At 44.8% G+C, this 26,012-nt stretch overlaps 1 protein-coding gene across 1 annotated transcript in view; it reads right to left on the reverse strand.

Moving 5' to 3' along the window:
• Positions 1–26,012, reverse strand: part of UPF3A (UPF3A regulator of nonsense mediated mRNA decay) — a 99,948-nt gene that overhangs the window by 22,927 nt on the left and 51,009 nt on the right. The window contains exons 4-9 of the mRNA XM_030199564.1: positions 24,533–24,631; positions 19,837–19,947; positions 13,314–13,369; positions 13,060–13,218; positions 11,149–11,309; positions 1,606–1,900 (exon numbers count right to left, since the gene is read on the reverse strand). Coding sequence (XP_030055424.1) covers positions 1,606–1,900; positions 11,149–11,309; positions 13,060–13,218; positions 13,314–13,369; positions 19,837–19,947; positions 24,533–24,631 — 881 coding nt within the window. The remainder of the gene's footprint in view (positions 1–1,605; positions 1,901–11,148; positions 11,310–13,059; positions 13,219–13,313; positions 13,370–19,836; positions 19,948–24,532; positions 24,632–26,012) is intronic.

Here is a 26,012-nt window from a genome sequence, read left to right on the forward strand (position 1 = left end):
GCTTCAGTGTTGCGGTCAGGGATTTCTATGTCCCGCCCTGGGTGAGTACTGCTTCGGTACATCCCACCAGTCTATGGATTGATCAGCATGATGATATGGAATGTAAAATTATGTATCATACCTGATAATTTTCTTTCCATTAATCATAGCTGATCAATCCATAGCCCCTCCCAGATATCTGTACTGTTTATATTCTGGTTGCATTTCAGGTTCAAGTTTAGTCTTCAGTTCCTGTTCAGGAGGACTTCGTGTTCAAGTTTTTCAATGAATTCTTCAAGAGTTGAGACGAATTTGTGTTACAGTGAGCTGCTGCATTCCTCTCCCCTCCGTTTTACGGGGCTGGATTGAGACTTAAATTCTGCCAGCGCTCCCTCCTGCTTCGTGCGGCAGTAGGGCAGCTTTGTACCCCTCCCGCTTCGGCGGTGTTAGGGTCAGTCAGCTCCTCCCGCGGTTGCAGGATAAGCCAGATCCCCCCGCATCGGCGGGGTGGTGTCCCTCCCCCGCTCCGCGGGGATGAGCTGGACGGATTCCCCTCCCCCACTTGTGTGGGGATGAGCTGGGTTAATTCCCCTCCCCCGTTTTGGCGGTGGTGAGCTGGGCAGAGTGTCCCTTTGTGGGTGTAATTCTCTAAGTGCTGAGTCCTGCGGATGGAGCTTGGATATCGACATACTGAGGAGTTTCCGGCAGCACATGACCACATATAGGGAGGCAAAAGGATTGCTCTCTATCTCCACCTGCTGGTAGATGGACACAACCCACCAGTCTATGGATTGATCAGCTATGATTAATGGAAAGAAAATTATCAGGTATGATACATAATTTTACCATTTTTCGGACTATAAGACGCACCGGACCATAAGACGCACCTAGGTTTTAGAGGAGGGAAATAGGAAAATTTTTTTTTCCTTTTTCCCAACTCTAAAACCTAGGTGCTCCGGTGCGTCTTGTCCGAATCCCGCCCTCCCCCCGGCCCTGTCACCACTTCTCCCTACTTACGCGATCTTCCCTGGTGGTCTAGTGACGTCGGGGCAGGAAAGAGCCCCCTCTTTCCTGCCCAGCGCGCTGCTCTCCATCCTCCTGTATGCATTGCTGCCTGACGGTCTCGGCGAGATTCAAAATGGCCGCCGAGAATTGAAGTCTCGACGGCCATTTTGAATCTCGCCGAGACCGTCAGGCTGCATATAGGAGGATGGAGAGCAGCGCGCTGGGCAGGAAAGAGGAGGCTCTTTGCTGCCCCGACGTCACTAGACCACCAGGGAAGATTGCGTGAGTAGGGAGAAGTCTACCTTCGGACTATAAGACGCACCCCCCATTTTCCTCCCAAATTTGGGGGGAAAAAAGTGCGTCTTATAGTCCGAAAAATACAGTATCTGGCTACCCTCTAAGGCAATCAGAAAGCATGGCTTCCTATGATAAAAGTTGTGGTCAACTTTACTAGTGATGACAAATGCAAACAGCCAAAATCATTTTTGCTGGGCTTTGTTTTTAGTTAAGTTTTGTTTTCCACTGCTGTGGAATGCATGTTTGCTCACTTTCTGTCAAGAGAAAACCTGTGACCACCAGGCATATTTTACTAATTAAATTATCCTCAAAGAATAAAAGAACCTTATTTCTTATGCGCTCCTTTTTGGATGTCATGTCATCACACTTGTCCTCTTTACCCAGTTTGTCTACTGTCTCCACAGTGAAGCTGTAGCTGTGGCTCCCTTTCTTCCCTCTGTCCTGGTTGTAGCTTTTCCCCCATTTCAGCTCGTCTTCATTCCTTCGCACAAACTTCTCAAACTCATAATGAGCTCTGTGCTTTCTGCTGTCATCCATTCGGAACCTTTGTCTCTCTGGTTCTTTGTCTCGAAATCTTCTCTCCATATCCCTTTGTTCTTTGTCACTATCATTTTGTGATCTGCATAAAATGAGTCAATCTGTTAATTCTACTAACTCTAATAATAAAGAACATTTTTGTCTGAAGTAATGTTGGACTGACATTAAAGGATTGAATTTATAACAGGGTGTGAGCAGTCCAAAAAGGCACATATTTTAAGCTTAATTTTAGGGCTGCACATTTAGGGCTTCTTTTGCAAAGCCGCAATAGTGTTTCTTGCACGGTAAATAAGAGGAAGCCCATTCAATTCCTATGTGCTTCCTCTCATTTGCCATGTTTGAATCGCTAATGTGGCTTTGTAAAAGAAGCCCTTAATGCATTAATAGCACAATAAACAAATTAAGGGCTAGATTCTATATATGGCACCTGAAAAATCCGTGCAGAAAAAATTTCCACTTAAGAGTATTCTACAAGCGGCACCTAGATTTATATAGAATACACTTAGTTGGAATTCCAGCGCCTAGAACTACGCAAATCTATTAACACCAAGGAAAACATGGTGTAAATACCAGCGTATAGACTTAGGCACAGAAGAGCATATTCTACAACAGTGTGCATACATTTTGGAACACCCACAAAATGCCCATTTCCCCGCCCATAACCGTGGCTGCGTGCATTAGAATTTAGGCGCTCTGGGTTAAAAGAATGTGCTTAGCGAGTTGCGTGCATAAGTTCCAATTAGTGCTCATTATTGCTTGTTAAGTGCTATTAAAAATGCTGATTGGCTTGTTAACCCAATTAAGTTACGCGTGTTGTTATAGAATACGCTTGGATTTCAGCACGGAACACTAGGCATGCTATATAGAATCTGGGGTAAATGTGTAACTTCTGTTAAACTTTTTAACGCAAGTTTAAATATTTTCTCTGTCCCTTTTTTTTCTGCCGGCAACTCTTCTTACCTCTCCGGTGCTCCAATAGCCCCTTCTCTACTGAGCGCTCTTTCTCCCTGCATCTCACCTGGCCCCAAGCCTTTCTCTGTAACAGGAACAGGAAGTTCTGTCAAAGGAGGTGGAACTTCCTATTATACAGGCTTCATGCTGGGTGAGATGCAGCATGCTTTCACTGCAGCAGGCAAGTTCAGGGCCGTGAGGAGCATGGAGAAGGAGCAAGCAGATGAGAGGAGGCTGCTGGAGCACCAGAAAGGTAAGAAGAGGTGCCAGCAGAAAAAAAGGGAGAGAGAGAGAAACATGCGGACCACCGGAGGTGGGGGGGTGGGGTGGGGTGGAGGGGGATGTAGCTGCAGTGGTAGAAAGAGGAAAAGAGAGAGATGTGGGGGAGGTAGGGTGTTACAGAGAGAGAGAGAGAGATGTGTGTGTTTGGGGGGGGGGGGGGGGGGTGTCGGAGTACCAGAGAGGTAAGAATACGGGGAAGGAGGGGCTAAGAAAAGGTGCTGGGAGAACAAAAGGAAGAGAGAGAGAAATGTGTGTGTGTGTGTGTGGGGGGGGGGGGGGGGGGGGGAGATGTTAGAGGGACAGATGCTAGAAATAGAGGATGGAAGAATCAAAGAAGGGAGATGGTGCCCATAGAAGGGAAAGGAGAAAAAGAGAAAGGAAAAATGGTGATCATGGATGGAGGGAAGGGAGGAGATGGTGCCAAGGGAGGGGAAGGGAAAGCAAAGAAGGAGATGGGAGGAGATGGTGCCTGCCTCCTCTGCCAGAACTTTCTGTTACAGAGAGAGGCTTGGGGCCAGGTGAGAAGCAGCATGCTTTCACTGCAGTGTCAAAGCTGAGGGCAGTGAGGAGAAGGGAGAAGGAGCACGAAGAGGAGAGGGGGCTGCTGGAGTGCTGGGAGAGATGTGCTGGGAAAAAAAGGGAATAGAAATAAAGATGCGGACTGTGGAGGGAGATAGACAGTGGGAGAAAGATATGGGGAGGAGGTGTTAGAGGGACAGATGGGAAAGGGAAGGGAATGGGATTTGATATACTGCCTTTCTGAGGTTTTTGCAACTACATTCAAAGTGGTTTACATATATTCAGGTACTTATTTTTGTACCAGGGGCAATGGAGGGTTAAGTGACTTGCCCAGAGTCACAAGGAGCTGCTGTGGGAATTGAACTCAGTTTCCCAGGATCAAAGTCCACTGCACTAACCACTAGGCTACTCCTCCACAGATGCTGTGTACATGCTAAATTTATTTCAACACTTTAACATTTGGACCATGTGATTAATCGCATTATTAAAATTTGTATTTAATCAGGATTATTTTTATTTATTTTATTTATTTATTGCATTTGTATCCCACATTTTTCCACCTCTTTGCAGGCTCAATGTGGCTTACAATACATCATGAATGGTGGACATATATTAGAAAATAGACATTTAATGTTACAGAAGGATCTTGGGTAACATAATAATGATAAAACATGATAGTAGTATAACAAGCAACTATTATAAGACAATTTTGAATATATGTGGAGGAGTTGTGTATATTCACATTGGTTGATCTTTGTGGTATGCCTTGTTAAAGAGATGGGTCTTCAGTAGTTTGCGGAAGTTCATTAGTTCGTAAATCGTTTTTGTGTTGTGCAGCAATGCATTCCATAACTGTGTGCTCAAGTAAGTAAAGTTTGACACGTCCAATAGTTTGTATTTTAGACCTTTGCAGTTAGGGAAGTGTAGATTATGAATTTAAATCGACATAAAGCTCTACTTAATTTATAAAACATAAGGTGAAATTAGGTCTTACCTGCTAATTTTCTTTCCTCTAGACCCTCCAAACCGGTCAAGACGCTTGGGTTATGCACGCCTACCAGCAGAGGGAGACTGAGAACACTAAAACTTAAACCAGTATAAGCTAGCAGCCAACCCCCAAGCAGCCAGTAAATCCTTAACAAAGCAGAAAACAAATGAAACCAATAAACAATTACAACCCATAAAGGTCAAAGAGCCCTGTACTCAGAAACAAAAAACATGAAACACGTGCTTCACCTGACCGAACGCCACAGCGCTACGGTCCCTCTCTGAAATGCAGAGGAAATATATGTATAGCAAGACTTGAAATTTAGATACCTTTCAGCCATAGCAACAAAGACCATAAGAACACCAGAACTCTGCCAATCATACTCACCACAAAGAAACATGTACACAGTGGGAGGGTTCTTGACCGGTCTGGAGGGTCTAGAGTTAAGAAAATTAGCAGGTAAGACCTAATTTCACCTTCCTCAGCGACCCTCCAGACCGGTCAAGACGCTTGGGAAGTACCAAAGCAGTACAACTCCTAAGGCGGGAACCTTTTATCCCAGAAGTCAACACTGCCGCACCAAAACTGGCATCCTCCCTAGCCTGCACATCCAGTCTATAATGTTTCACAAACGAATGCAACGAGGACCAGAGCGCCGCCCTGCAAATATCTTGAGGTGGAACCAGACCACTCTCCGCCCAGGAGGAAGCTACTCCCCTGGTCAAATGCGCCTTCAGTTGGTCAGGCACTCTACGTCCCTTGATCAACTATGCCGAGGAAACCGCCTCCTTCAACCATCTAGAAATAGTTGCCTTAGAAGCTGCAGCTCCCTTCTTTGCACCGCCATACAACACAAACAACCTATCTGAAGACCGAAACTCCCGAGTCCTGGATAAATAAGCCCTCAAGACTTGCCGAACATCCAGCTTGGCTAAACGGCGCTGAGACGCATCTCCCAACTTATCTCCCAGCACTGGCAAAGAAATGTCCTGATTTACGTGGAAAGACAACACTACCTTGGGTAAAAACGATGGAACAGGCTTCAAAGAGACCTTTTCCTTCGAAAAAGCCAGGAAAGGCCCGCGACAAGACAAAGCCTGCAACTCCGAAACTCGCCGCACCGAAGTAATAGCCACCAAAAACACCGACTTCAAAGTAAGATCTTTAAGAGTACTCGACCCCAAAGGCTCAAAGGGAGGCCCTACCAAGACTTCCAACACCAAGTTCAAATCCCACGGCGGTTCAACCGGCCGCCAAGGAGGACGACTCAGCATTACAGCATGTAAAAACCGAACCACATCCGGGGAAGACGCCAAGGAGACTCCCCGTATCCTTCCCCGAAAACAGGACAGAGCCACAATCTGCACCTTCAAAGAGGAAAGAGAAAAACCTCTGTCTACACCATCCTGTAAAAACTCTAACACCTCCGGAATGGAAGCGGTCCAAGGCGAACAAGAACGATCGTTACACCAACCTTCAAAGATCCGCCACACCCTAACATAAGCAAAGGACGTGGAACGTTTACGGGACTGCAACACAGTATCAATCACCTTAGTTGAAAAACCTTTCTTCTTCAGCCTGTCCCTTTCAAGAGCCAGGCCGTAAGCGAGAACGGAGATGGGTCTGGCATCACGATCGGACCTTGCACCAACACCACCGACTCCGCCAGCGCGAGTGGCCCGCTTATCGCCAGACATACTATATTGGCAAACCAAGGCCAACGAGGCCAATTTGGAGCCACAAGAATTACTGTCCCGGCATACCGCTCTATTCTTTGAACTATCCGTCCTATCAAGGGCCAAGGAGGAAACACGTACAACAGCTGGTGAGGGGGCCACGCGAGCACCAGAGCATCAATCCCCTCGGACCTCGGATCTCGCCGCCGGCTGAAAAACCTGGGTACTTGAGCATTGCCTGACGAGGCCATGAGATCTATCAATGGCAGACCCCACTCCTTCACTAGGCGACGGAACAATGGACAATGTAGCGACCACTCTCCTGGATCCAACGTGTGCCTGCTCAGAAAATCCGCACTGACGTTATCTACTCTGGCTACATGACTTGCCAAGAGACTCTGAAGATGAAGTTCTGCCCAACACATTAACTCCGCCGTCTCCTCTGACACCTCTTGACTCTTGGTACCCCCCTGATGATTTATGTACGCCACTGCCGTGGCATTGTCGGACAGTACTTGAACTGCCTTGACTTCGAGAAGATACTGAAGGGACTGCAGTGCCAACCTTATCGCCCGAGTTTCCGACCGATTTACGGACCACAAGGCCTCCTCCTCCGACCAGCGACCCTGAGCTACCTCTCTGAGACAATGCGCCCCCGAACCTGCTAGACTGGCATCCGTCGTTAGCACCGTCCACTCCGGAGGATCCAAGGGCATGCCTTTTTCCAGATTCGGCGTGTGAAGCCACCATCGCAGGCTGAGACGAACTGGATCCGGCAAGCACAGTCTTTTCTCCAAGCTCTGAGTCTGAGGAGACCACCGCTCCAACAGTGCCGCCTGCAGCCGCCTCATGTGAGCCCTGGCCCAGGGCACTACCTCTATCGATGCCGCCTTGAGTCCCAAAATCTGAAGGTAAGAGTGAGCAGACGGGAACCGTTTGGCACAAAACTGGCGAATCAATAACTGCATCTTGGCAATTCGAACTGCCGGTAAAAACACCCGGCCCTTCGCCGTATCGAAGCGAACCCCCAGATATTCCAGGGACTGAGTCGGTACTAGGTGACTCTTGACCAAGTTCACCATCCAGCCAAGTGACTCCAAGAAAGCTACCACCTTCGCCATCGCATCCACTCTCTCCTGAAGGGACTTGGCGCAAATGAGCCAATCGTCGAGATACGGGTGTACCAACACTCCTTGTTTCCTCAAAGTCGCCGCCACGACCACCATAACCTTGGAAAAGGTACCAGGCGCCGTAGCCAGACCGAACAGCAGCACACAGAATTGAAAATGCTGTCCCAGAACCGCAAAACGGAGAAACCGATGATGCACCACCCAAATGGGAATATGAAGATAGGCTTCTGTCAGATCCAAAGATGTGAGAAACTCCCCCTTCTGCACCGCTACTATGACCGAGCGCAATGTTTCCATGCGAAAGGAGGGAACTTTCAAAGCCTCATTGACCCTTTTGAGATCTAGAAGAGGCCGACAGGAACCTTCCTTTTTGGGGACCACAAAATAAATCGAATAACAACCAGTCCCCCTTTCTGAAACCGGCACGGGAACGACCGCCCCCAGATCTATCAGCCGACAAAGCGTCTGCCAAATCGCCCTGGCCTTGACCCGAGAGCGGCACGGAGAGGCGAGGAAAAAATCTGGAAGGAAAGTCTCGAATTCCAGCGCGTACCCGTCTTGCACAACTTCGAGTACCCACTGATCTGACGTGATATGGGTCCACCTCTGATAGAATTGACTCAAACGAGCCCCTACCCTTACCAGAGGCTGGACCCGCACACCTTCATTGTGAAGCACGCCCGGAGGACAGACCTCCCCCTGGCGCGTCTCGGCCTCCTCGCCGACCTCCGCGAAAGGGCCGAGTACGCTGAAAAAAATCAACCTCTAGGCGCAACACTGAACCTACCCGGCCTATAACGCCAAGTATCTTTGAAACGCGCACGCCCTGCCATACCTCGACCCCCTGCTTTGGGGCGCAACTCCGGCAAACGCGGCACTTTGGTCTCTCCAAGGCCACGAACCAACTTATCCTACTCTTCTCCAAACAGCAAGGTCCCCTTGAAGGGGAGAGAACATAACTTGGACTTAGATGCCGCATCCGCCGTCCAACCACGAAGCCAAAGAGCCCGACGAGCTCCAACCGCCAATGCCATATTCTTAGCAGAAGCTCTCAGCAGATCATAACTAGAATCTGCCAAAAAGGAAGAGCCCATCTCTAACTTGCACCAAGGAAGCTCTATCTAAGGCTGGGCCATCCAAAAGTCTTTCAGCCCAACGGAAACACGCCCTGGCTACTAGGCCCCCGCACAGAGCGGCCTGAAGAGACAATGCCGAGAGATCAAAATTGCGCCGAATGAAAGACTCTAATCTCCTATCCTGCAGATCTCTGAGAGCAGCCCCCCCATCAACCGGAATAGCCGTAGCCTTGGTAACCGCGGTCACCACCGCATCCACTGTCGGCGACTTAAAGGAGTCCTTATCCCCTTGCGGAATAGGGTACAGTCTCGCCATAGCTCTGCTCACCCTACAAAGAGAATCTGGGGAGGACCACTCCTGGAAGATCATATCTCTGAGATCCGAATTCATAGGAAAAGTAAGCGCTGCCCGCCGAATTTCCTTAACTAAGGGGTCAAGCTGCTTAGCGTCCGCTACTGCCGGCTCAGGCGAATCAAACCTAAGCGTGGACACTACCTGCTCAATCAGCTCAGGAAGCTCATCCCTAGGGAAAATGCGCACCACCGAGGGGTCTTCACCTGGCAAAGGCCCCTCCTCCTCAGAAACCTTGTCCCCTAGGAAATCATCCCCCAGCAGACTACCCTCGTCGTCTGAGGGAGGCAAGGAAAACAAATCTGGCTCTTCAGACCAATCTAAACGCTGTCGCTTAGCAACCAGAGGCCCTGCTCCCTTCAGAGGCTCTAACCGATTAGGGCCGGACTGCCAGGCCTGAAACATGGCCCAAATAAAATCCGGAGGAAACCCCATGGCCCCCGCACCTTCCGGAGGCTTGGAAGCACTCTGCCCTGAACCTTCCAACAGCGGGCGAGCAGCCACCCCCGTGGTGCCCGAATCCAAGATGGCGGCAGTTCCCGCCAAAATCGGAACCGCCGCTTCGGGCCCAGAGGACAAGTCAGAGCCGGGCAAACCTTTACCGCTACCTGAACCCTCCGCAGCTAGTACTGGAGGCGAAGAATCAGGCTGTTTAGGCTCCCCATAGAACCTGCATTGAGCTCCTGGCACGTCTATCCCCCTTCGTACACAAGTACGGCAGCGTGACGGCTTTCCCACCGACATCGCGAATTTAAAGCGGTACACCCTAACGTCCCAGCTCTCTCAAAGTTGCTCAAAATCCCCAGACCTCTCTGTCAGCTTCCCAAACAACACAGTCAAGCACTGCCAAGCAGCCAAACACTGTTTCTTTTTCTTTCTTTTTTTTTTTTTTTACACACAACAAAAGCCCAGTTGCTAAGAGCTGACAGGGGCTAAGCACTCAAGGTTCCTGCCATAGCAGGAGCAGCGGCAACAGGCAGAAAGTTCAGAAAGAGGATTTCAAAGCTACAAACTGCCAGAAGTTATGGCTCTCAAGGTTCCTGTCACAACAGGAGCCGAGGCACATGGCTGCCTAACCAAAGGCCAGCCGGGCAATAAGCCACACACCGGCTAAATTCCACAGAGAAAAGTGAATCCCACTGGACCTGCTTTTCTTGAAGCACTCAACCAAAAATAATTCCAAGTACAGGGTATTAGTTAAGAAAATCTAATCCTACCAGACCAGACTGACTGCTCAGGCTGCATGTCTACCCTCTGCTGGAGACTGAGATTTACTGGCTGCTTGGGGGTTGGCTGCTTATACTGGTTTAAATTTTAGTGTTCTCAGTCTCCCTCTGCTGGTAGGCGTGCATAACCCAAGCATCTTGACCAGTCTGGAGGGTCACTGAGGAAAGGGGCATTTTCAATATGACATCTAAGTCTGACTTTGGACATTTTGTAAAACGGCTTTGTAAAAGGGGGAGTTTATGTGCTAGCCAATGGCCGGTTAAGTTTGAATATTAAGTTAAGTGGGCATGAGCTAGCCAACTTAAAAAAAACTAGAAATTCAGTGCTGAAACCCGCAGAAGGGCCTGGCATTGAATTTCCGGTTTTAGCACTGGTGGAGGGCAAAAACCGGCTGAATATGGGCTGAATATCGGATGGTATATTTTTATATTCTTTATTTCAGTTTATGAATTGCCTAAATTTGAGGCCCGTTTATTAAGCTGCATTAGGTGCTAATGCATGCTTAACACAGTAAAAAATGGACTACCGCAGGATGCGCCACAGTGTCATGTGGTAATTTTTGAATATACGCTCGCTAACAGTGTGCTAAATAATTTTGTATTTTTTTTGAAAGGGCATGTCAGGAGTGGAAAGTTGGTGTTCCTGCACTAACCAGTTAGCACATCTACATTACCACTCGCTAACTGGTTAGCGCAAGGAAAATGCGAGAGCCTTTACCGCCTGCAAAATAAATAAGTGCTCCATTGGTAATTTTAAAAAATGGTTGCGCGCTAATGGCAACATTAGCATATGAAAAAAAAAAAAGCAGCAAGCAAGTAATTAAACTCCACTTTTTGAAAAACAGGAGGATTTTTAAGGCTGCAGTAACAATGGCCTTGGCATGTGGCATGTGGGAAAGACTCGCATAAGGGTGCACTAATGCCAATTTTTACCACAGCTTACTAAAAGGACCCCTTAGTTGGGAGCTCTAGGAGGTGAGCAATCAACAGTGGCATGAAACTATTACGTGATAAGAAATTTGATATTAAAAATATACAAAACAGATAAAAGACACAATAAAAAAAAACCATAACATACAAGCCCATCAGTCTTTAACATGCGAGTGCCTTACTGGTTGTATATTACTTACTTTTCCTTAAGTTCTTTTACAAAACTTTCAAAAGGTTTGGATTTTGTGTTCCCAGATCCAGAAGATTTTCCCCATTTCACTTCTTCAGCTTCAGTTTCATCCCCTTTATCTTTTTGCTTCTCTGTCACCTGTTCATCTCCTTTTTCAGGCTTCTTAAGAAGCTACAAAGAATGGAAAAACTCATGTCAACATAGCATATTAACACGTGTACCACTATTTAACATTTTAAATCTTTGTTCATGTGAAGTTATATAGAAAGCATGAACACAGGCTCAATGCATAAAAATATATTTGTTTGAACAGTTTTAATTTATAAGGCAGAGGTTTGGGGTTGGAACACTAGAATCAGGTGTTCCATTTCATTGTATACTCTTGCCCCTGGATTCTATATATGGTGCTCAGAGTTGCATGTGCAAATTTGGGGGTGTGCCCACTTTGTGCATGCAATTTAATTGAGTAATGAGCCAATTAGCACCAATAATTGGGCACTAACAGTCAATTATCGTTAATTGGCAACAATTTAGATTTATGCATGCATCCTACTAAGCACAATTCTATAATGATGCACGCATAAATCTTTTAGAATGCAATTGAAAAGGGGGCGTGGCCATGGGAAGAGCATGGGTGAGTCACGGTCGTTCACTACAGATGCGCACAGTATTATAGAATTCAGGAGATCCGCACCTAATTTACATGTGGAGGATTTATACCAGGCTTCAGTTGGTGTAAATCCTCACGCTGTAAGTTGGGCACAGATTCCAGTGCTACGCACTATTCTATAAACAGCACCCGACTTGGAAAGCCACTTAGAGAACAGCATTCAGCGCTCATTTTTTTCAGCGCCCAAAACAGAATCTAGTCCATGGTACTTTGAAGCTTATTTCTTTTAAAGGCTCCTTCTTTTCTCAATCATTCCTTTTAAGGGACAAAGCTGACTTTTATGTAGAGGGGCATTTTAGCTGAGGATTTGAAGATTGACTCCCAGATCTGCTTCTTCTACCAGGTTTTAAAGGGAAGTCCCATTAGAAAACAGAAGTCAGCATTTTAAATCCCCTCTTTTTAACTGAGGTTGTAAAATTTAAACATTTCTTCTCTTTCTATTCTTCAGCTAGGTAAATTGCCTTGAGCTGTAGTACCTAGATTATGCCTAATTTTAGGTTGTATTATGCTCAAGGGATCTGTTTACTTTCTTTTTCTGGGAGCTGTTCAATCTACTGCTGGCCCTATCAGCATTTTTCTGTGACTCTGTTGGGGCTTAATGGGGTTAAAGGCTAGAAAATAGCAGTCAGATATTCCTCAGAGGAACAATAACCTCCAATTAACATAATTTACTATCCGATGGTGCAAAATGCCCCAAATACAATTTCCTATATTAAATTGTCCATGTAAGTATATAATGGTGATGGACACTGCAACCTGTTTCAGTATTCCCTGAGTAGTAGTTGTACTAACCTAAATGGTCATAGGATACATAAAACACTGATGCTCTTAGTAGCCCAAGTTTTTATAAATCAGCTTGAAAATAGAACCCTGGGATTTAAAAATACTAAGGACTCAATAATCAGACCCAGCGAAGAGGGACTTAAAAAAACATGCCAGCCACAGCATCTAAAAAAAATCTTTATATTTAGCATTACTATATGGATAGGTGACCAAGCTTAATGTATGTAGAAAACGCTTATCACCTGCAGTTCTATGCATAGGAGCAATACTCAGCCTCTATACATACAGCTAAGCAGTTTAATTTTGAACCACTTTTTTCTGGACTAAATTAAACCACATACAGATAGCAGTTTAATATTGCTGCTATATTTTTAGCGAGTCATTCTGCTCTAACTCCAGTAGCTGCTAAATGTATAAGTCCCTTTGAATACTGGTCTGTAAATATTTTAGATACTGTTTTAAAGTTACCTTGATCCTGATTTCTTTCTCTGCTATTTTCTTCTGTTTCTCTGCTTCCTTTCTTTTCCGCCTTTCTTCTTCTCTGCGCTTCCTTTTCTCTTCCTCTCGCAGACGTTTTTTCTCCAACTCCCGACGCCTCCTCTCTTCTCTTTTCTCTTCTCTGATTCTCTAAAACATTTTGGACAATTGATTGCAAGAATCCAGAAGGAAATAAAATAGTTTGCAATGAACATGTTGGGCCTCAAATAAAAATTAAGACCTACCTGTTTTTCTAATTTCCTGTTTTTAATATATTCCAAAAGAGGTGTAGTTCGCCGAGCTAAAACACCAAAAATATAAGGTAGAATTCAGTTATTAAAATTGTATTTACAAATGCACTAAGGTTACAGTGAAAGTTATTTAGCTTCCTGGACCACGAGTCAATATTCCATGGACTACTGAACAGAGAGTCCACCTGTTGAAGAAGAGATGAAGCATTTTCCAAAACAGACTGGCAAACTTACTGAGGAAGGCTTTAAACTAAGATCATGAGTGGACAATGCCCTGAAATAAATAAAAACCCTCAGTTAAGTAAAACATTAGGAAGGCATTTCTATAACTGGGTGCTACAGTTTAGGTGCCTAAATTACATAGGCTACTACTACTACTACTACTTAACATTTCTAGAGCGCTACTAGGGTTACGCAGCGCTGTACAATTTAACAAAGAGAGACAGTCCCTGCTCAAAGAGCTTACAATCTAATAGACAAGTGAACGGTCGGTCCGATAGGGGCAGTCAAATTGAGGCAGTCTGGATTCACTGAACGGTAAGGGTTAGGTGCCGAACGCAGCATTGAAGAGGTGGGCTTTAAGCAAAGACTTGAAGACGGGCAGGGAGGGGGCTTGGCGTAAGGGTTCAGGAAGGTTGTTCCAAGCATAGGGTGAGGCGAGGCAGAATGAGCGGAGCCTGGAGTTGGCGGTGGTGGAGAAGGGTACTGAGAGGAGGGATTTATCCTGTGAACGGAGGTTACGGGCGGGAACGTAAGGGGAAATGAGGGTAGAGAGGTAGTGAGGGGCAGCAGACTGAGTGCATTTGTAGGTAAGAAGGAGAAGCTTGAATTGAATGTGGTATCCGATCGGAAGCCAGTGAAGTGACCTGAGGAGAGGGGTGATATGAGTATATCGGTTCTGGCGGAATATGAGACGTGCAGCAGAGTTCTGAACAGACTGAAGGGGGGATAGATGGCTAAGTGGGAGGCCGGTGAGGAGTAAGTTGCAGTAGTCCAGGCGAGAGGTAATGAGAGCGTGGACGAGAGTTCGGGTGGTGTGTTCAGAGAGGAAAGGGCGAATTTTGCTGATGTTAAAGAGGAAGAAGCGACAGGTCTTGGCTATCTGCTGGATATGCGCAGAGAAGGAGAGAGAGGAGTCAAAGATGACTCCGAGGTTGCGGGCAGATGAGACGGGGAGGATGAGGGTGTTATAGGATGAGCCTATTCTGTTAGAGCACTTACACGCATAAGTCAGCATTAGTGCACCTAAATTTAGACAAGTGCACTTATGCCAGGTCTTCGGCCGGTGTCAATGCATGCATCTACATGCAACAATTATGCACTTCGAGGTCCTTTTACAAAAGCAAGCTAGCGTTTTGACGACCATATATTCCTATGGGCGTCTCTAGTGCACCTTTGTAAAAGACCAGCGGCGTACAGAGGGTGGGCGGTGGGGGCAGGGGGGTGCAGGGAGCAGTTGTGCGGCTGTCGGTTCCTCCAGTTCCCTGCTCCCTCTGATGTTATTTTCTGTTTCGGGGCAGAGGGAGCAGGGAACCAGTGGAGCGCGGCTGCTCCCAGCATCCCAGGAGGTAAAAGCAGTGCATCCAGGGGGGTGCGCAGCGACGATCCGCCCTGGGTGGCAGCCAACTAAGGAACACCACTGTAAAAGACCCCCTTAAGAAGGAAAGTTATCAATGTAGACTACTGTTATTTTACCGCAAGTTTTGCTATTTTTTAAAACTTTATTCTTTATTGAAAAAGTTTTATAAATTTACATTAGCCAAAAATACAGAAAAAAAAATAACACAACCCCCCTATTATCAAAATAACCCCTCATAAACATGGTACCCATAACCCCCATTACCCAAAAGACCAGTTACATCATCCCTAATAACAAATAGGCATATCAGGAAAACTGAGAAACATCACCATTCTCTTATTCAAAAAATCAAGCATAGTAAAACATTATATAACATTGTACAGGAAGGCACCCTCACATAAGAGAAACAAACTTCACTATGTTTATAAGGTTATGAGGTGGAGTGGAACCACATCTCAAAGAGTTGCCATCTCTTTTCAAAAGCCCCCAGGCATCATCTGTGTATTGCAGGTAACTTATTCAAAAAGTACATATTCCAAAACAACTGCTTTAAATGATGAATGGTTGGGGTTCTTGGAGTAGACCGGACCCTCGCTATCTACCGGCAACATATAGCCTAACTTTAGGTAACCTGTTATAGAAGGAGGGTGTTTGTGCTTGTATAGAAATGGGGAAAAGGATACCACCTGAAAATCTATGTATAATGTTTATAGTGTGGAAAATAATATCCTGGATCTACAGGAAGTGATGGAAGAGGCAAAACTGGATTTAATGGTAGTCATAGAGATATAGTATATAGAGAATCATAACTGAGATATACAGGCTCATTTTCGAAAGAGAAGGACGTCCATCTTTCAACATAAATCGGAAGATGGATGTCCATCTCCCAGCGATGTCCACATCGGTATAATCGAAACCAGATTCTGGACATCTCCAACTGCAGTCCGTCACAAGGACGTCCAAATTTCAAGGGGGCATGTCGGAGGCGTAATGAAGGTGGGACTTGGGTGTGCCTAACACTTGGATGTCTTTGACCCATAATTGAAAAAAGCAAGGACATCCCTGACAAACACTTGGACGTTTTCACCCGGATGTGTTTTTTTCATGAATAAGGCACAAAAAGGTGCCCAAAATGACCAGTTGACCACAGGAGGGAATAGGGGATGACCTCCCGTTACTACTCGAGTGGTCACTAACCCCCTCCCACCTTCAAAAAACATCTTTAAAAATATTTCGTGCCAGCCTCTATGCCAGCCTCAGATGTCATACTCAGGTCCATCACAGCGCATGAAGGTCCTAGGAGCAGTTTTAATGGGTACTGCAGTGCACTTCAGACAGGCGGACCCAGGCCCATACCCCCCCTATCTGTTACATTTGTGGAGGAAAGAGTGAGCTCTCCAAAACCCACCACAAACCCACTGTACCCACATCTAGGTGCCCCCCTTCACCCGTAAGGGCTATGGTAGTGGTGTACAGTTGGGGGTAGTGGGTTTTGGGTTTTTTTTTTGGGGGGGGGGGGGCTCAGCACACAAGGTAAGGGAGCTATGTTCCTGAGAGCATTTTATGAAGTCCACTGCAGTGCCCCCTAGGGTGCCCGGGTTGGTGTCCTGGCATGTCAGGGGGACCAGTGCACTACAAATGCTGGCTCCTCCCACGTCCAAATGGCTTGCATTTGGACGTTTTTGACATGGACGTCTTTGGTTTTGAAAATCATCGAAAGTCAGAAACGTCTAAATCCAAGGACGTCCAAATTTAAGGATTTGGATGTCTCTGACGGTATTTTTGAAACGAAAGATGGACGTCCATCTTTTTTCAAAAATACAGTTTTCCCCGCCCCTGGATTTCGACATTTTGCAAAGATGTCCAAATCGCAACTTGGACGTTTCTTTCGAAAATGCCCTCATAGTCTATTCAAAAAGAATAGAGTAGGAAAAATGTAATTTTGCCATTACATATTTATATATATAAAAGTAATATTAAAGTAATCCAATGGGGGTGGGGGGGGTGGGGGGGGGACCAATCTTGAGATTGTAGCTACCTGTCAGCCATGCTGAGACAGGTCCCTGTTACCAGCCAACATCTTTTTTGATTTTCTTTAACTCATGGATAACTGCAAAGGTAGAGTTTGGAGATTTTACTCCAATCCATCAGGGTTAGAAACATAGAAACATGATAGCAGATAAGGGCCATCCTCAGTAACCACTAACTCCTCCTTTTCCTAAGAGATTCCACGTGTCTGTCCCACGCCTTCTTAAACTCTGTCACAGTCTTTGTCTCCACCACCTCCAGGTTGTGTCAGACTATCATGCCAAACTGTCCAGCTGACATCTATCTCAGTGACTGACTAGGGCAGAAATTGGTTGAGTGGGAGGCAACAAAAGGTAGTGGTAAGAAGTTCACTCTAAGGAAAGGGGCCATACAAGTGGTATGTCACAAGGAGCAGTCCTTAATCCTTTTCTTTTCAACATTTTTATAAGTGATATTGCGGAGAATTGGGAAAAGTTTGACTTTTAGCAGATGACACCAAAATCTGTAACAGAGTAGACTGCCTCAAAGTGAAGGTAACCAGCAAAGCTTTAAGAATGGTCTAGAATTTGTCAACCAAGATTTATTTCTAAAAAATGCATGGTTTTGCATTTCTGTTAAAAAAAATCCTGGGGAGCAGTACAGTACAGAAGGTGCAGTTTCAGCAAGTGGAAGGCGCACTGATCCCTCTAAGCTGAGCGGGAGTCCTCTACCTACAGTCCTGCTAGTGGGGGTGCTGTCACATTTTCTTTTTTTTCTTTTTTTTATTTATATTTATTAATTTAAACAATATATACAAGAAACATCTTGTGTTAGAAAAGTGTCGATATCAAACAAACTTATACATTAAACAAAGGAAAAAGAGAAAATAAAATTACATTCTCAAAAGGATAAATGACACTCAAGTCCATAAATTGAGATCCAAGATTTTAGGAAATCAAAGGGAGAAATATATATAGGAAAACAATACAGGATTCCAAACTCTGTTAAGTGGAGTTGTTCCTTTCTTTAATGCTTCTCCATTTTTACTGAGTGTCGATACATGTGCAGGTTCTGTAAATACATATTTCTTCTCCCTAAGCCTTACTATGCACTTGCAGGGGTATCTTAAAAAAAAGGTATCCCCCCAAGTGCAGAATTTCTGGCCTAAGGAGCAAAAATTGTTTCCTCCGTCGTCTTGTCTCCTTAGAGACATCAGGAAATAACAGTATTTTAAAACTTAAGAAAGTTTTATCCTTGTTTCGGAAAAACTAACGGAAAATCCAATCCTTGTCAGGCAATAACGCAACAGTCGCCACCAAAGTGGCGGCTGTTGCTAATTCAGTGTCAGAAGTTTCAAGCAAGAGAGATATGTCTATAGGATTTTCAGCTACTTGATTCAGGCTCTTCCCTGGGATATAATATACTTGGGAAAACGGTGGTAGGTTCTGTTCCGGTATATTCAAAACTTCCCGAAGATAACGTTTTAACATTTCAAGAGGAGCAACATTTTGTATTTTAGGGAAGTTAACAAATCTCAGGTTGTGGTTTTTAGTATAGTTATCAAAAGTCTCCATTTTTTGCCTGAGGTTTGTCAAATCTTTTATCATTGTAGGTTGTAGTAATTCAAAACTCTTAATCTTATGGTCCATTTTTTCAACTTTATCTTTTAAAACCTTGATATCTTCCTCTTTTTTTTGTAAGTCAATTTCTAGAGTCTTTATTTTTGGTGAAACATCATTAATCTGCTTCAAGAATGTCTGTCTCAGGTTAGATACTAAATCCCATAAAGCGTCTAAGGTCACTTCCCTTGGTTTGACTACCAACTCTTTAGGAAGTACAAACCTTTCAGAAGACTGATCATGGCTCGCACTTTGTCCCTCAGCTCCTCTCCCCTCATTCCACGGCGGTTCTATGGGCAAACTGCCCTCCAGTCCCTCCTCAGATGTAACTGAAGCTTCCCCACGATGTTCTTCTGGGCCCTTAACACCTTCCAGGGGGGACCCCGTCGATTCAGAGAGGAAGGAACTCGCACCAATCGGCTGGGGAGGCGGGGTATGTGCAGCGGGGCTCAGAGTGGTTTCAAAGCCAGGGGAAGCCGATATCTCCCGGTCGCCGGCGTTCCCTACCGGCGGCGTTCCGCCTTGATGAACAGCTCCTTGTGGTCGAAAATATCGATCCATTGGGCCAGGTAAGGAGGGGGGTAGCGGGGAAGCTCTGACCGCTATTCTCCCTCGTCGTTTCGGCATTTCTCTAACAACAGGAGAGACGACCCACAGCGTCTTAACAGAGCGCGGCCATCTTAGATCTGTCAATCGTGCTGTCACATTTTCAATAGTGAGGGACAGGCAAGCTCTGCAGGACTCCAGGGAACCTGCTTTTCCCTAGTGACTGAAAACACAATAGTGAAGCCGCCCCCCCCAAACCCCACTGGCAGCAATGCAATTGGAAGACTTCTACTCAGCTAAGAGGGACCAGTGCAGTGGCGTAGCCACAGGTGGGCCAGGGCCCACTCACTTAGGGCTCAGGCCCACTCAACAGTAGCACAAGTTTAGTGGTAGCTGGTGGGGATCCCGAGCTCTGCCAGCTGAGGACTTCCCCCTGATGGTAACTAAAACGCTACTCTCTACGATACCGGCATCTGCACATGCTCAGTTTTCAGCGCATGCCTGCTACAGACTGCCAAGGTGGAAAGAAGTGTTTTCTCGCCAACTGAGATATTTTTTGGTGGAGGGGGGATTGAGGTAGAACACTTGGTGCCCACCCACCTCTTGCCTAGGCCAACCCAAAATCTGTTGTCTGGCTAAGCCCCTGGACCAGTGGAGAGGAGTTGGTTCAGGAAGGTTCCAGGGCATTACCAAGGCAAAAAACCAGACATTATTATGCATAAGAAAAATAAAATAGCTAAATAGAAAGGCATTTAATGAAACAAACCTATGAGTTCTCTTGTCTTGGCTTCTATCTCTCCCAACAGAGTCTCAGGATTGGCACAGATTTTCTCTTCATCAACACAATAGCTTTCTAAAAATTTTCTGTATTCTGGATCTGCACAATAAAAGGGTGTTAAGTTTTATATTTATGGTTTATGGTTATTTGGTATTTGCTAAACCGCTGTTAAAACAAATGTAGAGTAGAGCAATGTACAATCACATTTTTAAATGTGAAGCAGAAAGGAATGACCCAAAATGAGCAATACAAAAGACTGTATTTCACACTCCTAAAATATTCCCAGGAGCAACTACCCATTTAATTGTGATGGAAGGATACTGTGCCATAGATGCAAGCCCCTGCCTCCTCCTTTCCTCAGGCAATACAGCAGTGAGAGCAGCTGATGTAAACACCAATTAGGCTCTAAACTTAGTAGATGCAGAAGATTAAATTAAAAAAAACCTTCTGTACAACAAATACTTTATCACTACCCTTCTATTCTTGCCAGACAAGGCTGGTGATGTTGAATCCAATGTGAAACCACTGTCATGGAAAAAGTGATAATCTAGTTGTCAGAAACTTAAAATTTAAACCCTATCTTTCAAAAATACAGGGCTACATTTTTATTCTGTTTAGTTTCCCATGTCGTTTGTAGAAGTTTTTGTTTTGTTATTTATTATTATTTTTATTTGGGGGGGGGGGGGGCAATGTTGTTAATAGTACACACTCTTCACGAAGAGTGCTCACTGTTTTTCATGACACAAGAAAAAAACCTGACATTTTGTGGGGTTTCCTATTGTTTTGAGTTAAAAATGACCAGAAACAATAGGAGCACTGGTCAATAATGCCCACCTTATTCATAGCCACCCCACAACCCTTTAGTATTGATTGCACCAAAGCTTTCTTCAATGATGATGCAACCAACCTTCCTGCTGGGCTTTCTTGTGGTTAGTGCTAATGAGTAATAGACTACACTTCCTGCAACTTTCAACATCTCAGTATAAGCGCTGTAAAAAAAAGACAAAAAGCTCTCATTCTCTAAAATTCCTAGATTATCCTTGAACTTTATTAACACTTTCTTGCTGACCCCCTCTTTTTCTTTCTACTTCAATTACCTCCCTCCACCTCTATCTCACTTTTACCTCAAATGAAGCCCTTATATCCACTGTCTTCCTCTGAAAAATCCTATTAAAACCCCTACTTCTCAATTCAGATCTTTGCTCACCCCTAGTGTGTACAGCCCCTATCAACTGTCTCACTATTTGCTATAAATGGCTTACTCAGTTTTTAAATCTTTGTAGCTGGTTCGATACAAACCATTTTTCCTTCCCTTATTAAGACCTTATATTTCTGATACAATATCTTACATTCCTCTATATTAGCCTTGGTCTATTCTTACACCATTTTCTCTTTACTTGCCATACATGCTGCTTCAGCAACCATAACCATGCATTAAAATATGGTCGAGATTTCCCTGGTTTCCATACTTTGGTTATTTTCAAGGCTGCTTCATTGTTGAACCTTGTCATATCATTGCTTCTTTCTGGAACCATCTCCACTACAGATTACTCTGCATGCACTAAGCCCTTTGCTCGCAGACTCCTATGACTTCTTCTATTATGGATCCTATTTTCTGATATTTCTTTTCTATAATTGACTTCTTTTACTGCTTACCTTCCCAACTAAACTGTATTAAATAATGTTCTGATCATATATAGTAACATAGTAACATAGTAGATGACGGCAGAAAAAGACCTGCACGGTCCATCCAGTCTGCCCAAGAAGATAAATTCATATGTGCTACTTTTTTTATTTGTACTGTCCTCTTCAGTGCACAGACCGTATAAGTCTGGCCAGCCCTATCCCCGCCTCCCAACCACCAACCCCGCCTCCCAACCACCAGCTCTGGCACAGACCGTATAAGTCTGCCCAGCACTATCCCTGCCACCCACCACCGGCTCTGGCACAGACCGTATAAGTCTGCCCAGCACTATCCCCGCCTCCCAACCACCAGCTCTGGCACAGACCGTATAAGTCTGCCCAGTACTATCCCTGCCACCCACCACCGGCTCTGGCACAGACTGTATAAGTCTGCCCAGCACTATCCCCGCCGCCCAACCACCAGCCCCGGCACAGACTAAGTCTGCCCAGCACTAGTCCCGCCTCCCAACCACCAGCCCCAGCACAGACTGTATATGTCTGCCCACACTAGCCACGCCTCCCAACCACCAGCTCTGCCACCCATTCTAGGCTAAGCTCCTGAGGATCCCTTTCTTCTGCACAGGATTCCTTTATGTTTATCCCACGCATGTTTGAATTCCATTACCGTTTTCATCTCCACCACCTCCCGCGGGAGGGCATTCCAAGCATCCACCACCCTCTCCGTGAAAAAATACTTCCTGACATTCTTCTTGAGTCTGCCCCCCTTCAATCTCATTTCATGCCCTCTCGTTCTACCGCCTTCCCATCTCCGGAAAAGGTTCGTTTGCGGATCATAAGACTGGAAATATCATAAATGTGCCATCCATTCTTTATGCTCTTTTCAAAAACTTAAATCGAGTGTAGTCCTCCTAGTGGATAGGTTTATGTTAATATCACCATCTCTTCAAGCTTCACCCAGGTCTCTGTTACATATAACATATCCAGTATCATATCCTTAATATAAGCCTTTACTGGAGGTGATTTTATAAAGCTTTTTCCACATGCAAATCAATTTTACATGCAGAAAAGGGCTTTAATAAAATTGCATTACCACATACATGTGTAAAAAGTACACACACGAAAAGTGTGTACCTATTTTTATAGACTCTACTTTTCAGCCAACTGTATAATATCCTTAAACTGCTCTCTTTTTAAACAGACAGCTTTAACCATTTAAAAAATTCAAGGTGCCCTTTTACTAAGTTGTATTAAGCAGCTACCACAGGTTTTACTGTGTGGTAGACATTAGTGCAGGCCTACATTAGCTGCCTAACACAGGAATGCATGGGAGCTGGGCATGACATGAGCAGACAGAAGAGAGATCTGCTGTGACAGCTAGTGTACAGGTCAGTACCATATGCTAGCTGTCACGATTACTGATAGTGCAGCCCTAGTTACCACTACCTCAAGAGTAGGTGGTAAATACTGCTGCACCATTGTCATTCAGTTAGCACCTGCTCTCACAAGAGGTGGTGATGGCATTCCTCTCCACACATCGAATCCCCTTCCTGACAACCCCTCAGTCTCAGATCCCCCCCCCCCCCCTAATAAGCACCCAGTAACCGGTTCCCTCTGGCCTGAAACCCTGCCCTAAACTCCTCCTGAGCATGTCTCCACCAAGCATGCTCCTCTCTCCAACCCCTACTTCTCTCCTGGGGGTGTACCAAGGTGTCTTCAGTAGTGGTCAGTGGTGCTGGGTTACAACAGTCCACCTCTGCTCCTATCCAGGCCTTGGCTGGGATCCAATATGGTCACCATGACCCCTAGCAGTAATCATGCAGTACTACTGCTGGGGGCATCCTTACTGAACTTTAGTAAAAGATGCCCTATATGACCACAGTTATCCACATATGTGGCTCAGATATTTATTTATTTTCTTTTTTTCAAGAAGCATTTACGAGGTCAACGTTGCCACTGACTGCTTCAATATTTATGGAAGTGTAATACAGGACTTTTACTGCTAATTAAGAGGGTCTTTTACTAAAGTGCATTAGATTTTGCATTTAGAATGCTTTAAATGCAGGAATGTAACACATGCCAAGTGCAGAACTAATGTGGTACCTAGAGGGGCGTGCCCAGCATGCAACCTTCAAATACCAGGTTAAAATACTCATTAGCAAGCAATACTCAGCTCACAGTTAGTGTGGAAGTACTCACCCCTGTATTCTATATAGCACCACTTAAGTTGCACACGCAAATCTGGTTGTATTTTGGATTTATGCACACAATTTAATTAGTTAACAAGCCAATCAGTGCTGATTATTGCCAATTAACAAGCAATTATTGACATTAATTGACAGTAATTAGAATTTACGCACACAACTGTCTAATCTGTAATGCGATGCGTGTAAATTCTAAGTTGAATAATTGAAAAGGGGGCGTGGCCATGGGCATGGAATGGGCAGGTTGTGGGCATTTCTAAAACCTATATGCGCTTTTATAGAATATACCCGGTCTGCGCCTAATTTAGGCATCGGCATTTACAACAAGTTTTACTTAGCGTAACTGCCCGCAACTAAATTTAGCCTCGCAGACTGGCGCTCGGTATATTCTATAAACTACGCGGAATTTAAGCATATTCTATAAAATATGCCTAAATTTAGGTGTACTTTAATGAATACACCTAGGCGTATTTTTGTTCGGCGCTGATTTATTTAGGCATGATATATAGAATCTAGTTCTTAGTGCCTCATATTTAGGAGTTAGGAAGTGGTCCTGCGCTAACTGTACATTAGCTAGAACGTGATGAAATCAGCACATTCAGTGCCAAATAATTTCCACACCCATTCCCTACCCATACCCTTCCCAGTTTCATCCCCTTCCAAATAATGGCCTTAATGTACTACTTACCGCACACTAATCATACAAACACCATGTTGGCTGTTAACGCTTATGTCTGTTAGCTGTTAAAGTGTGCCAAAACGCATGTTAAAAGCTGAACACACTTTAGTAAAAAAGCCCCTAAAGTTTTTGAATGATATTTAAAATAAAAATAGGCTACCTTCTTCAATGCTCCCTGCTTTCGCATCTTTTTTCTTCAGTTTTTTTTTTGAAAACTTTTGAAATGGGGCAAATTCTACAACAGCTGGATACTCCTGACCTGTACAAAGATGGAGAAACAAATGCTTTAATATTTTACATTTGTACGTGTTTAATATTTTTAACTAAAATGTTAATCTGAATGAATATATGTTATTTATTGAATTTTAGGTCTTGAAAATAATAAATAAATATAAAAACACAAAGTTAAATACAGTATTTCATCATGTCTAATAACTGTGATTTAGGTATTCCACCCAGTGTCATTTTTCCATTCTGAGAATGAGTTAATACAAAATTGCCTCTTTTCTCCATTTTTTGCCCCTTTTCTCTTATCCATTTCACACCCTCACTCATTCTTCCAACCAATCAACATACCCCCACTCATATTTACCAATGCCAAGTATGAGCAGCCCTCAAAATTCCCATGCCATCTGTCCTATCTATAATTACCTGCTCTGCTCACCAGCATGCTCTCATTCAGTCACCAAGTCTTAGTCATCTGTCCCCCTTCTCCCCTCATCCCATCCATCTTCTGAACTGTCCCCCTTCTCCCCTAGTCCCATCCATCTTCTGCTTTCCAACATCTCCTGTCCATTTGACATTTCTTCTTTCTTCACATCTACCATCATTCCCTCTGTGTTCTTATCTGTCATGTCCAGCACCTCCCTTCTGTGTCCCTATTTCTCTCATGTTCAGTATCTGCCCTCTATGTCATCATCCCTACCCTGTCCAGTTTCTCCTCTCCTCCTCTCTTCCCTTTCTTCTGTACTGCCCCCTCCCCCCAGTCAGCACTTCGTCTCTTTCCCCTGACCCTCCTCATGGTACCGCATATCTCTTTCCTTGGCATCTTTCCAACTCTCTTCCCAACCCATCTCATCTTTCTCTTTTCCCTCTGGTCAACCATCCCAGCATCTCTCCCTTTCTCCTCATGGATTCAGCTTCTCTTCTCCTCTCTTCATCTGAGCTCTCTCTTTCATATTCCTCTTCTCCCTCCCTGTGGGCTGGTGACATCTTTCTCCCTACCCCCTATGCGATGTGACATTTCTTTTACCTTCCCTCCCCATCTCCCTCCCTTTCCAGCATTACCCCCAGTATCCCCATCTCCCCCCCTTTCCAGCATTATCCCTCATGTTCCCATCTCCCTCCTTTTCCAACATTATTTATTTTATTTATTTATTTATTTATTTATTTATTTATTGCATTTGTATCCCACATTATCCCACCTATTTGCAGGCTCAATGTGGCTTACAGAGTTTTGTTATGACATAGACATTGCAAGGTATCAGATATAATTGGTAATGTACAAAGCTTTAGTAAGGGAAGAGAGAAGGAAAGTGTATTGCAGGATAATATAGAAGGTGGACTATAGTAGCTGGGTGGTTTGGAGTGGTAGTTATGTGAGGTCCCCATCTTCCCTCCCTTTCAAGCATAAACCACCC

Source organism: Microcaecilia unicolor, chromosome 4, assembly GCF_901765095.1.
Source record: "Microcaecilia unicolor chromosome 4, aMicUni1.1, whole genome shotgun sequence".
NCBI classification, from domain to species: Eukaryota; Metazoa; Chordata; class Amphibia; order Gymnophiona; family Siphonopidae; genus Microcaecilia; species Microcaecilia unicolor.